The sequence below is a fragment of the Ambystoma mexicanum genome, chromosome 1p (genome assembly GCF_040938575.1).
Source record: "Ambystoma mexicanum isolate Mex_15411 chromosome 1p, UKY_AmexF1_1, whole genome shotgun sequence".
Lineage (NCBI taxonomy): Eukaryota > Metazoa > Chordata > Amphibia > Caudata > Ambystomatidae > Ambystoma > Ambystoma mexicanum.
The window spans coordinates 295,979,125-295,992,465 of NC_090921.1; the positions used below are offsets into that span (position 1 = coordinate 295,979,125).

Consider the following 13,341-nt stretch of genomic DNA (forward strand, 5'->3'; position numbering starts at 1 on the left):
CCTGAATTGGCAAAAAAGAAAAGTCCCATTTGGTGACCCTTCTGTGCACTACCACAGCTGTGAATACAGCCTGGAAGTAAAACTGGCACATAGGTAGGTAGGACAAAACCATTCAGATTACCTTGTAGGAATGTAACGGTATACCGTTAAAGATACCGTGAACCACTTAATTGAACAATAATAAACGTCACATTGTTTATACCGTTATACCGTTCATACCGTTAAGTGTGCTTTTCAATCTGATGTGGAAAGGCTGCAGTAAGCAATTGCTGTGCAGTCTTGGTTTTGCACTGTTGGATGTGCCGTCTACCAAGTAGTTTCAGTTGGAGCAGTTTTTAATGCCATTCCATAAACCACACGTGCCTTACACAAAATCAATATGTTAGCAATAGGAAGAATAGATACAGTGCCAAGAAGGAATAGGGTTTACTTTGGGGTGGCGGCTTTGGGGTTTATATATTTATAATGGATAATATTCTCTAAACATATGGCAATGGGGGATTTCGCTGGTTCTATCATTGAATTTACATATAATAAGTCACAATGCGAAATTCACTCATCTCTGTGGGTATTCCCTGCTCCCATACCAAAGGGTATAACATGTCAGTGATTACTGAACACCTTTTGGCCCGCAAGTAAACTAAAGGCTGTAAGGTAAAGAGAAAGTGCGTGTGTGTGTGTATGTGCACAAGCGTATACCACCATCAGCCTCCATTGATCTGTGGCATGCAGGTTATCAAGATGGCAACATGTTCATCTTCACCAGTAGCCAGTGGGGAAGCAAAAAGCCTAAATGACCACTTAAGAAAAGCTATTCAGTTTGCTTTGCCAGTTGCAGCAGGCCTCCACCCCAACCCCTCCTCTCCACACGTGTGTTTGTGTTTGGTGGAAGCAAGGCATTTCAGTGGAAAGTATGTTGAAAAGCCCAATTCTGGCCCTGGGTGCCTGGTTTTGTTTGTGATGATACATCTGTCACTTTATGACCTTTTAGAAAATATTTGTTAAGATCAGTTAACTCCACCTGCTATACTGCGATAACCATGATATACCGTCATTTGGCAAGAAGGTTATCGTACCGTCATAAAACGAATACCGTGACACCCCTATTACCTTGCCACTGTAACCAAAACGGTACAGGAGCAGTGACAAAAAGGATACAGTGTAACCCCTCAGCACCTAAAGTGGGGTGTGCTGATCTCACAATCTAAAAGATGGGAAGGATAAAAATACCCCCCTTTAACAGAAAACGAAAAGGGAAGCCCAAAGGTCTCCCAGCAGCACTGCACAGAAAGTGCTGTGTGCTGCAAAAGTCAGACACATGCCATAACTTGAAGGAAAGCATTTAAAAAAAAAAAGGTATAAAAAGAAATGCAAAGTATCCCAAAAGATATGAGTAAGTATGGGAAAAGATTCCCACTCATTTAGTGGCAGAGACCAAAAATCCAGTAATCCAGCTAAAAGTGCTGGGGGACCTGTGCATAAAAATGAAAATCTACCTTAACATGACTAAACTTTTTTTAATACTATAATTATATAACATAGGTTCCTGAAGATTAAAACCTAACGAGATGCGTTGAGAAATGTACATTTTTGAGAGACTTTATACGTTTTGCGTGACTAATAGCATACATTGGGCCTCATTACGAGTTTGCCGGTAACCCACCGGTAGTACCGGCCGGTTACCATCAAACTCACCTACCGGGATATTATGGGTGCCGGCAACGGCGGAAAGTTCCCCTTCCATGGAGTCCATTAGCACTCCATGGAATGTGTTTGCCCAAATCACTGGCACTGGTACTTGAAGCAATTCTTTGCTGGTAGGGTCCTGAACTCCCGGCAGGTTAGGCCTGCCTCTGTGTGTGCTGGACAAGTAAAAATGCTGGATCTGGTATTACTGCCCATTTTGCCGGCATTTTTGCTGGACCGGCACGCGCATGATGAGGCCCATTAAGTTGTTGTAACTATTAACATGTAATTGAGAATTTTTTTAATTGAATTTGGAAAATAATATAGAAAAATAAGGTACCTTTTGTTTGGAATATGATTATATTTTGTGGCATTTGCCAAGAGATGTTTGCAACTTTGTGGTAATCATTTATCGAGAAATTGAACAGCTGAACGATGCGGTGAGTGCTTCCACTAATGATGGATTTTTACACATTTCTTTATAAAATGTAATTAATGATGCCTAGTCCATGGTGTTGGGTGATACTGCAGGGCTGCACCATGAAGATAATAAAAAATATAATAGAAAGTAGTATGAAAATTACATAAACCCTACGTACTCAAACAGTGATATTCAGGTAGATATAATTGTTTGTACAGCGTTGGCCTGATAATGTTGCACCGCAGCCCTGCATAAGCGCTTGTTAGTGATCCACCATATAATGTGCTATTACATTTTTGGAACCTAACTGGTGGTTAGGGACTGATAGTTTTGTGGTGAAACTCTGCTGTGCAGGTGAGGTATACAGTGCTTACCGTGTCTTCTGTTCTGGGCCCACAAGTACCCTTGTTAGTGACTCCCTGTGGGATTTGACAGTTGTCTGTGATGTGTGCAGGGCTGCTTTGCCACTTTGGGTGAAGTGTCACCCAGCATGTGCCAGTGATAGTGACCAACTGTAGTCAGGCCTACTGTATGGGACATCCTTATTATCCCTGTTCGTATGCTGCTGTTGCAGGATGTGAGGGGGATCAGAGTGAATGTGCTGGTCGCCTTTTCCCACTGAACCCACGTTCTGAATCCCTCGAGGCCCCCAGGCTAGTGTCCCGCTTTGGAGATGGGCTGTGGGATAGCCAGATGCTGTATGGTGTACCACCATTACTGTATGATGGGCACCATGGGGCTAGCTTGTGAATCCCACCCTTCACTAAATTCCGTAGGCCCGCCGCAAAGTGAACCTCTGCCATCTGGTGGAGTCTTGGAACCAGAATAGCTTCTTATTGTAAAACCATCTTTGATTTCCTTTGTTGCTAACACTGACATGTGTTTTGCTGCAGCTCTTCTCGCCCAGCAGACAGTTCTCGGGCTTGGAAAGTTTGGAAGATCTGGCCGCTATCATAAACACCCCCCCACTCTCAAGCTACCAGGTGAGGACCGTGCAGGGCTGTGACGGTGGGGGGTGTAGGACAAAAGGTGCCTATTGGCACTAGACTTTAGGAGGACCCTCTGAAATGTAATACGTACTTTTGTTTGGAGCCCCTCAGAGGACAATGTTTGCATCCACGTCAGACAGGGACTCCAGCCGTACTGTGAGGTACAATGAGTCTGTGCACCCATGGGTTGCCAGTTGCCAATCTGTGCCCACTTATAGCACTGTTTTCGATCATGAATGTGCAAAATCTTTGTCCTTACTACACATGGTACGCAGAATCTGTTCCCGCACTTAACAATGCTCCTTCTGATGGGTGCGCAGAATGTGCCCTCGGATAGTGTAGTCTTTTGCCATGGGCGTGCAGGATCGATTCTCTTGCTTTAAACTTCACCTTGTTTTGGGTGCCCAGAATGTGTCCCCTAACTAACCATTGTCCCTTTTGTAGACGCCGTATCAGCCAGAAGAGGAGGAGGAAGAGGAAGAAGCAGAGGAGTTGGGTCATGCTGAGACTTACTCGGATTATGTTCCTTCGAAATGTGAGTTCTGGGATCATGTGAACAGTGGAGATCTCTCATGCTACCACATACATGATGTGTTTAACATTCTAACAGCACCAAAGAAATATTACATTTTGCGAATAAAGTGATTTAGTGCTTTCCAAACATTCAAATACCTTCGTAATGGAAGTAGATGGCGTAGTTCAGCTTTTCCTCCTGTAAATGGTCACCAGAAGTGCTTGAGTTTGAGGATTTGTCAAATCGGGCCATTTCGCATTTGCCAGCTTTGTGTAAATGGGCACTAAATGTCAAGAAATTGGAAAAATCTTGAGAAATTCAATAACAAAATGTAATGTGTTCATTTGGAGTAAATAACAAAAATGGTTTTCTGTTTTTAAACCCAGCAAAATTGCTGTTAAAAAAGTCAAACAAGTCAATGTTGCTATGAGTTTTCTCACTCCAAACTGAGAAAATCTCCAGCAAAGTTTATTTGCCCTTTTTTTCAAACAATGGAAGTTGTAAACTCAACTAAGCATTTTTAAACGATTTACTTGAGTCTTGAATTTACGTTGCTGAATAAAAGCCTATGGTTCAGCAATTGTAGATTTCTTTTGTAAATTAACAATTACTAGTGTTCGTAATGACTGCAAGTTTATTCTCCCTTAGAAAACTATTTGCAAGTTTCCTGCTTAGTTTAGTGATTTAAAAAAAAGTTTTTTTTTCCCCTCATGTTTTTCTAGTGGTGCCTAATTTCTCCCAAAAGTGCCTGGAAACTGTGGGAAACCTGAAGGTGTTTCGCCCGCCAGTCCCCACGGATCGCTCGCTCATGTGGTCAGGGCACAGCCATCGCCTTTGGGTCCAGAAACCTGCGGGTGGATCAGTGTGGGAGGATCCACCTGGGTGAGGGGTCCTCGAGGAGTGGGACACCGGATGGTGAGATGCATGATCACCCTCTTCCCAGTAACACCTTTATCCCATCCTATCTGGGATATTTAGAAACTCAACCCCCCTAGGCCCCTTTTCATGCGCAAACCCTTTCTCGTGGACAGCCTGCTCTGGGAGAAAACGAAATGACACCCCAAGCCGTGTACATGACCTGTCCCATTACGTCAGGCAATTATCGGCAATCACTCACACCTGACTTCTATTATACTTCCCCACACAGATAAAAGGCGGAGCACGAGCGCACACACTGAGCGAGGCAAAACACACGAAGGTACAGCATTTTTGAGTTGGCAGTTGAACGAGGGGAGGAAGACGGCCAGGCATATGAGGTTTGTGAGAGGGGCAACACCCTTGACCTCGTTGGCAAGAAGCAGTTACTTGCAAGAAACCTTTAAGGCAGAAAACGTAAGACCTGGCAATAAGAATCCTGCATTGTGTGTCTGAGATATCGAGGGTCCTCCCGCGTAACTGACTAAGGTGGGGAGGAGCAGCAGCAGACGCTGTGGGATCGTCCGTGGCTCCAAGAACAAAGAAGAGACAGAGAACACAGCCAGTGAGTTGGGGAGACCGGTCTGTGTTGAAGACAAGCTTGCAAGCAGCAACATTGTAAAGTGAGCGCTGGAAGCAATATTGTTTACTCGGTGTGATGAAAGACACGAGTGAAGCTACATTGTTGGTAAATAATTGAACATTGATGAAAAGATACAATACTGTTGACAGAGTGGTGGTCCCTGTGAATGTGCTCAATTGAAGGTCTCTGTACGGTATCTTGGTCAAAGGAAACAAAAGCAGAAGATAAATGTGCAGTATAAATTGTGTGAAGTCAATCGAAGCGGTCCTGTGACGGTCTAAGCAAAACCCATCACACATTCGAAAGTCTTTGATTCTGGTCTCAAAAGATGATCTGAGCCCGAAGTAGGGGGACCCGTGGTCCGAGCCCAAAAGTGGGAGACGGGTCTTGAACTTGTGAAAGCAAAACCTTGACAAAGGAAAGGAACTTTTGTTTTGTTTGCTGCTGCATCAGGCCTTTGACATTAAGAGTCTGTCATTGTGAGAGAGACTTTTGCGGAAGGCCCTGATGCCTATGTGTTGAACTGTTAACTCGTGACCAAGAAGCAGGAGTGTTTGCAAAACCTGCACATGCGGCCTTGATCCTTGCTGGAAACGTGGGGAAGTGAAGCTAACTGCTCGACTATACTGACGTATCATTTCTTGAACACGTTTCTTTGGCGTACATTGTTATCCCACACCATTGTGTATTTAGAAGTAAGGATTGCAATAGGTTTATTAGTGTAGGTCCTTTTATTTTGACAGACTCCACTAGGACTGCGTTATTATGTGATGGTCGTAGCTTGCTCCCAGCCTTAGATTTAGGTTTAAATGGGCATTTAACCAACCCATTGAAGTTCAGTAAACGCCCTTGAACTGTGATCACGCATTTGTCTTCACTGTTTGATACCATGCCTTCCTTACAGAACCTATACGCTTTTGTATTCAATTTTATTCAGGAGTTCACCAGTGTAGCAATCCATGGTCACTACCAGATTTAAAGTCTGGATGTAAAATGTTGGTGTCTATTGCTTGTTTTATGCTACCTTCAGTCTCCCTCCTCTCAGACCCTAGCCTACTCCTTCCTGGGATTGAGGCAGTGGTTTTACCTTAGGGACATTTTGGTCTTATTACTTGCAGGCTGATAACACAGCCTCAGTAATGCACAGAAGGGTCACCATTTTGCTAAAATGGTGAGCTCCTTCTTTTTCAGATGTTTCTCATTTGCTTGTCTTTTCTGAGGTGTTCCCCTGCCATTGTAGGTCGGAACGACCTCAGTGTGTGAGAAGGCAGGAAGCGAGGGAGGAGTCAAACACTGCAGCTTTTTGTCTTTCACCTTGCTTGAAAGGAACCTAGTCTCAATGGGGTGGCTGGCTGTCCTGATTGGGCAGCCAGACCGCCCATTCTGTAAACTGCAGGGAGTGATTGCAGAAGTTGTGCTATAGTTCCTGATAAATACTCCCAATCTGGAAGCTGCTGACAAGTTGCCCACAAGAGCCTGAACGGAAGAGGAAGAAAAGAGGTCTGTAGTGATTTTCCAGTGACCGGAGAACCTGCTGTGTAACCAGAGCCTGAGGCCTTCCTTCCAATCGACCTAGGGGGGTCCCGAATGTGACGACTCCTATCCATAGTCTGGTGGGATCCACTAGTCTCAAGGACCTGCATTTTGAGCCATCCCACAATATGCTGCGATCTTGCAAGACTACAAACTGCCAAATCCCTGGGACCTTTGAGCCCGAGTGCGGTGCATGGTCTACCGAAGTCGGAATCCCTCCAGATACACAATTCAAATCCCGGAAGGCCCCTCACCAGAGTGCAGGACCGAGAGAGTGAACCGAATCAGACGGGTGATATTAGTTCATCGGGCTGCTGTAAAAAGGTGCCAAAGCCACAGAGCCGCGAGAATCCTTGAGGAAAACTTTGCTGGAAGCCTCCTTTGACGAGTTCTCATCCAGTGTCCAGTTCTTTCGTCTCCAGACCAAGAATCCATGGACCCGGGTCATGTGCTGCTGCATCCTGAAGGCACCCACTCCAAAGAGCTTCTTTTCTCCTAAGGTACTGTGTGGGCTAGGGTAATACCCGAAGTCTGGTGTGCATCCTGTGAGACTGAGTGGGTGATTTGTGTGATTGGGAGTCTGTCCATACCACTTGCCCAGACCTAATGCTGAAACACATATAGGGAGCCTTCCGTGAAGTCCCTGAACACTTAACTAACTCTGAAAGTTAATAATTGTTACAAAAGATCTCCTATGGAACTTTGACTTTCTTGCTACTGAACCCTATCTAGACCTGCCTAAAGCTGGCACCTAGACCACTAGTGTCCCTCTTCTGCCTCCGAGAGACCTCATGCAATAGACTAGGGAAAGACTGGTTAAGAAAAGGATTCTGCCTTTAGTAGTCTAACGCATGTAAAGTACTTACTTACTTACTTGCTAAAGAAGTTTGTCTGGTAACTATCTCTGTGAACGAATAATTCACCAAGTATCATTAAGTTTATGCTCAACTTTGAGTTGCATTCTGCCAGTCTAAAAAGTGTATATGTTGCTTTACTAACCTTGAATGGTGTTTCCCCCTTCTAAAAAGTAATAAGTGTTGGTACTGTTTTATCTTTGCTTAAATGGTCAAAGCTTACCAACAGGTTTTAGCTGACTTGAACTACATTGTGCCTTAACGTTGGGTTTTGCTTTCCCTGGTCTGCTTTATACATGTTCTAAAACAGTCTTAGGTTTTAGACCTACCTTTAAGAAGCTGGAAGCCCCATTAAAAAGTACATAGGTCATTCACCTTGATTAGCTGTTGCTCTTTCAAACTCTAAACTTGTAAGACTGGGTTCTGCTTCTCTGAATTGCTTTGGTGCTATTCTAAAATACTTTCATCACGTTCTTACTTACCTTAGAAACTGTATTATACACTTCATAAAGGAATACTGGGTACTGGGTATAACTAGCTATTAGCTAGCCGATAGTTCTGCAGCAATAGGCCAATTACTTACCTTGAAATAATGTATGTCTTTCTTAAAGTGTAATTGGGTTTAGCTTTCAATTACTTGGTGCATTCTAAAATAGTTATTGAGTGTTCATACTGATCATTTAGTAGCTTAAGGCCCCTTCAGAAAGTATGCGTTGATTTACTATCTCTGAACAGAGTTCTCAAATGTAATCTTGAGAGGTGTATACTTGTAAGTGGGTTGGTTTATTATGTGATTGCATAACTGAGTGCTACTGCATGACTGACGAGGTCAACAACCTTTGAAATAATGATTGTATTCTTAACGTATATCTAACGTGGTCTTATTCCCCAAGAATAGTATATTACTATGCTAAATGTATAACCTTAGGTGTGACTCACATTGACTTGCTTCTTGCACCTCTAAATAAGGTTGATTGATTTATTTATAGAGCGCTTTACACCAAGGCGCTGAAGGTTTATACCTCTGTTTGCATACTATAGGTATTGAGCTGTTTTTTGTTTGTGTTTTTATGATGTTAAAGTACTTACTTGCCCAAGAGTTCTCTTGGTCTACTTGTATTTAAATAAACCCTTTATTCTTACAATACATAGTGTTAGTGTTTCTTTGGACCATATGTATGCTAAACATGTCTTTGTACCAAGCTACAGCTCTCTCTCGCTCTCCCTCATAAGATATGCCTGGCTGCCCTGTCCATGCTACCACATTCTCAGGTGATACAGCCTTATACTAAGAGTGGAGCTTATGTACTGCCTCAGATGTATGGGTTTATGAAGCCCTTAGTTTGACTTAAGAAAAACTGTCCTAACAACACTCTCTGTGGAAGACCTCACTTCCATTCTAGCATCCCTCAAGGTCACATCGTATGCAGGCGACATATTCCCGGCCTACAGTACTCAAGATACTTGAGATTGAAGCATTCCTCTCTTACCTGACAATCGTCAACAGCTCCCTAACTCAAGGCACCTTCCCCTCGACGGTCAAGACCAGACATCCTCCTGCTTCTCATGAAACCAACACTGAACCCTGACCACCTCAGCAACAACCGTTAAGTCATCCATCTTCACTTCCCGGGTAAAATTCTTGAACGTAAAAGCTACGAAACGGCTCCAACACATCGAAGCCAACAACCTTTCATTTCTACCAATCTGGTTTAGACCCAGATGCAGCACAAAATGGATACCATCAAGGTGATCGATGTTCTTAAAATCTGTTGATGGCTATCCTTGCCTCCTAATTCTCCTTGACCTCTCAGCAGCATTTGACACATTATACCACACAACACTCACCGACAATCTACATCACTGCATGGGTATCAGCGAGATCATCCTCAGCTGGTTCAAATCGTAACTTGATAATCAACACCAGTTTCAACCCAGAAAACAATTTCAAATCTGCTGTCCAAGCCATGGTCCTCTCCTACCTCGATGGTGGCAATGCCCTGTTCGAAGGCCTTCCGTCGACTACTGTGGCTCCTCTGAGATGTGTCCTGCATGCTGCAGCACGACTCATCAAAGGACTGTGTAAATTCGACCATCACCTTGACCCTCATTGAACTGTATTGGCTCCTGTTCCAAGCCTGCATCATCTTTAAATACTGCTGCATCATCTACAAGGCTGTCACCCTGGAGTCCCCAAGCTACCTCACTGAGACACTCAGCATATCTGGAGGCCTATGATCCACCAGATGAAAGGACATGTGCATACTTGATCTCTGCCGGTGTAGGAATGAAAAAACAAGACAACATCAAGACTCGCCCCCTCGCTTCTACAGTTTAGGAAAGAGCTCAAGACCCGCCTCTTCAAGGAATGGCTCCTCCCTAACATCCAAATCCATACAGCAGCCACTCCCCACCATACCTGAGACTGGATGATCTGATCCCTGCTGTTATCCAATCTGGTTACTTGTAGACTCTATTCCGGACAGTTGCTCTCCCTCTCCTGCTAGATTCCCACACTTGTTTCTCTGCGCCCTAACCTTATTCACCCTGTGATTGTCAAGTGCTCAATTGCTTTCTGAAGCTAGGTCCGCGCTCAGAAAATACTCTAATTATAATTAGATCTAGTACCATGCTTTGTTGGTTCTAGATATTGCCATCACAATAAAACTCTGCTCTGAGCTGTACTCTCTTGGGTCCTACACTCAAGCTTACCATTAACATCACATTTGTGATACACACATCACTGCTTTGATAACCATGTCCCCCTCCCATTTATCCCAATAGTTTTTCTTCTGTTTCTGGTCATTATAATGCCTAATTTCTCTTTCCCATCATTACCTCCCCAAACATACCTTTCCTTTCCACAAACTAAGGTCTGGCGACACCCTGGCTGGGTCACAATATGTCACCTTTTGGACAAGGCCAGGCGCCATAAGTCCACTACGGTGGTGATGGGCACAGTATAAATATTATATAACCTAGTCCCTGAAAAATATGCAATTTGTAGGATGATCCCCCTACCAGGGTTCAATCTGATCTCCCTAAAAATAAAGGCATGGTATGCTGCATATGGTCTAGAGCTAGACTGGTGCTAGCCGGATAACCACAATTAACAGGGTAATGTCGGAATCTATGTCTAAACCTCAATGCGCACCCATCAAGTAGTACACTTAGTAATCAATTCCACATCAAATAGGAAAATTCCACATCAAATAATAGGAAGTGTTAGGTAAAATGTTCATAGAAATGGTAAATCTTCCTGACCGCGGTCAACCCCAGAACATTTTACTTTTCTAGTGGGATATTTTTCCTTAATACCTCTGTGAGTGGGAACCTATTTCCACACTCACAGTATCTTTTACTCTTTTTATGGGTGTCATTTTTTGACTCTCCATAGTGGCTTTTTAAAGTTATCCTCTTTGACAACTGTTGTTGCTGGGTTGCACTAGGGGCTCCCCTTTTAAAACTTTCTCTGGCTAACCTTGAGTTGAAGTACAGTTTCCAAGGGTTGAAAGGATCTTTGGATCCCTTTTACATTGTATTCTATGAAGCCAGCATACCCCACCAATGTATCCTCTTTCACACTAAAACTAACACTTGTTACAGGGACAAGCTTACCTTCAATGGCTGGTGGCAGTGGTACCTTGTATTAATTTGGTGCCCCTTTTACCGCGTGCTGTGTGCACAGCTGCAGTAAAGGCACCTAAGGATGCTCATTTTACCAAAATGGCCGGTCTTCTTTTTTTGCCATTTTAGTATTTCATGTCCTTTCTTGTTCCTTCCTCCGACATCCAGGGTGGGAAATTCCTTTGTGTGATTTTTATCTTAGGCGGGAGTCCCCTGGACTCACCACCCAGGCTCCAGTCTGTGAAGGCAGGAAGCGAGGGAGGAGTCCAAAACTCCACAGCCCTTCGGCTTCCTCCTTGCCTGGATGGGGACAAATCCCAGGGGGGGGGCTGAGGGGGGGGGAGGGGGTTGGCTGTCCTGATTGGACAACCAGACACCCCTTGTTGTAAAATGCAGGGAGAGAATGCAGACGTTGTACTGTAGATCTGCTAACCTGGAAGCTGAAGACAAGTTGATCACTGAAACTGAAGAGGATGATGAAGGAAAAGTAGCTGAGATGATTTCCAGCGACCAGAGAGCCTGCTGCGTAACCCGAGCCTGCTGCAGCCATTCCTTCTAATCAAACTGGGTACTCCGAAAACAACGACCCAGAGCCTGGTAAAACCCACTAGACTCGAGAAGACCTGCATTTTGAGCCATCCCACGCGTTACTTCGACCTTGCGTTGCTGCAATACCACAGTACCCTGGCACCTGGAGCCACCGTGAGCCGCACGGTCTTCCGAATCTCGATGAAACTTCGTGAGCATCCTGGTGGATCTCCAGAGACACAAATCGAGTCCGAAAGGTTCCCTCAACAGAGTGCTGGTCCTTGGTAATGACGAGAATACAACTGCGATTTTCTGTCTTCTTCTGTGCTCCTTGGAAAAGGTGCCAAATCCAGAGAACCGCATTCGAAGAAAACCTTGCCTAGAGCCTTCTCTATTGATCCCTGCTGCAAAGTCCCTTCCAAGGTCCTGTTTTCAGTCACCATAATAAGGAATCCACTGACTGGGCATTTGGCTGCAGATCCTGAAGTCGTCCTGCTGCAAAATCTTCTTCAATGCTGAGGTACTGTGTTGACTTGGGTATGTACTTTGGTTGGGGAGAATTCTCAGAAATGTGCCAATTCCTCTCTACCTTAGAGACCCCCAGCTCTTTTTGCTCTAGGACTTTTAATGTCTAACCTGGATAGAGGGGGACCTTTTTCCCCACTCTCTCATGTATTGTTCTGTGAGAGAAACCTTCATAAAAGGGAGGCTTTTGGCTTGGAAGGCAGTCGACCAGTGGGGGAAGGAATCTGAAGAACTTGAAAGAGACTCCTGCTGCAACTCCTGGACCGTTGGTTTGCCCGGTGAAGCCCTGCTGCTGTGCTGAAGCTCCGAATTCGTTTCAACTAGAGAAGCCCTGCAAGGATGACTTCTCCCCTTGAGTTGGTGGGACCAATCAACTCCAAAGTGAACTCGTTTGGACATCCTCTCTGAGCTGGCTGTACTTCTGCTGCTGCTGCTGGAACCGAAATGCCACGGAGAGGAGCACCAAACAAAGTGGAAAGTCCAAAGTGGTGTCCGAGAACCGCGGTAGTGCCATTTGCTGTCAGACGCGAGGAGCTGAAACAGTGAAGTGCTGCTGAATTTAACTTTGCCCATTGCTGCCGCCGACCTTCCCATTATATTGCAGGGGACCCCAGAGGTACTCCTCTTGTCCTCACTAGTGAGGCACAGGAACAATAGAATCTGCAGAGCCACACAGGAACAGAAGCCAGCTGGAACCATTTCTTCTAACCAAAGGTACTGTAAACGTCTAAGAGAACCTGCCTCTTGTTGTGTAGCCTTACTTGCTCTCAGTTGAGACCTGTCTTGGTTGGCCTTGCAGACTTGCTTACAGCTTTGCCCCTCACAAGCCTCCCAGCTGGTGGCCCTTCAAGTAGAGTCTTATTTCTACAAACCTTTCTAAAAACATTGTGCACCTTTACTGACTTGGAAAGAAGATCTTCAGCTCCTCTAGACCTTGTTCAACTAACATTGGCTGTCCTGGCCCCCTGAGAGACTCTTCTTTTTGACTCTGTGCCTTTACCTTTCCCACAGGAAAGTGTTAAATTTACTTGACATTGGAAGGTTCAAAAAGTACTTACCTGTTTATGAATAATTTGTTAACCTTTGTTTTATTCCTTTATCTAACCTTTTCCACCAAACTCAGTATTGCTCTAAATGTACCAGTGACAAATCAATGTCCCACAGTG

General features: G+C 44.5%; 1 protein-coding gene across 6 annotated transcripts in view; it reads left to right on the top strand.

Annotated features, from left to right (window-relative positions):
• SBNO2 (strawberry notch homolog 2) overlaps positions 1-13,341 on the top strand; it is a 1,228,831-nt gene that overhangs the window by 529,983 nt on the left and 685,507 nt on the right. For 5 of the 6 annotated variants that reach the window (XM_069647284.1, XM_069647292.1, XM_069647268.1 and 2 more), the window contains 2 exons: positions 3,001-3,090; positions 3,541-3,631. In XM_069647284.1, the coding sequence (XP_069503385.1) occupies positions 3,001-3,090; positions 3,541-3,631 (181 nt within the window). The remainder of the gene's footprint in view (positions 1-3,000; positions 3,091-3,540; positions 3,632-13,341) is intronic. The other variant, XM_069647276.1, reaches the window with a different exon arrangement.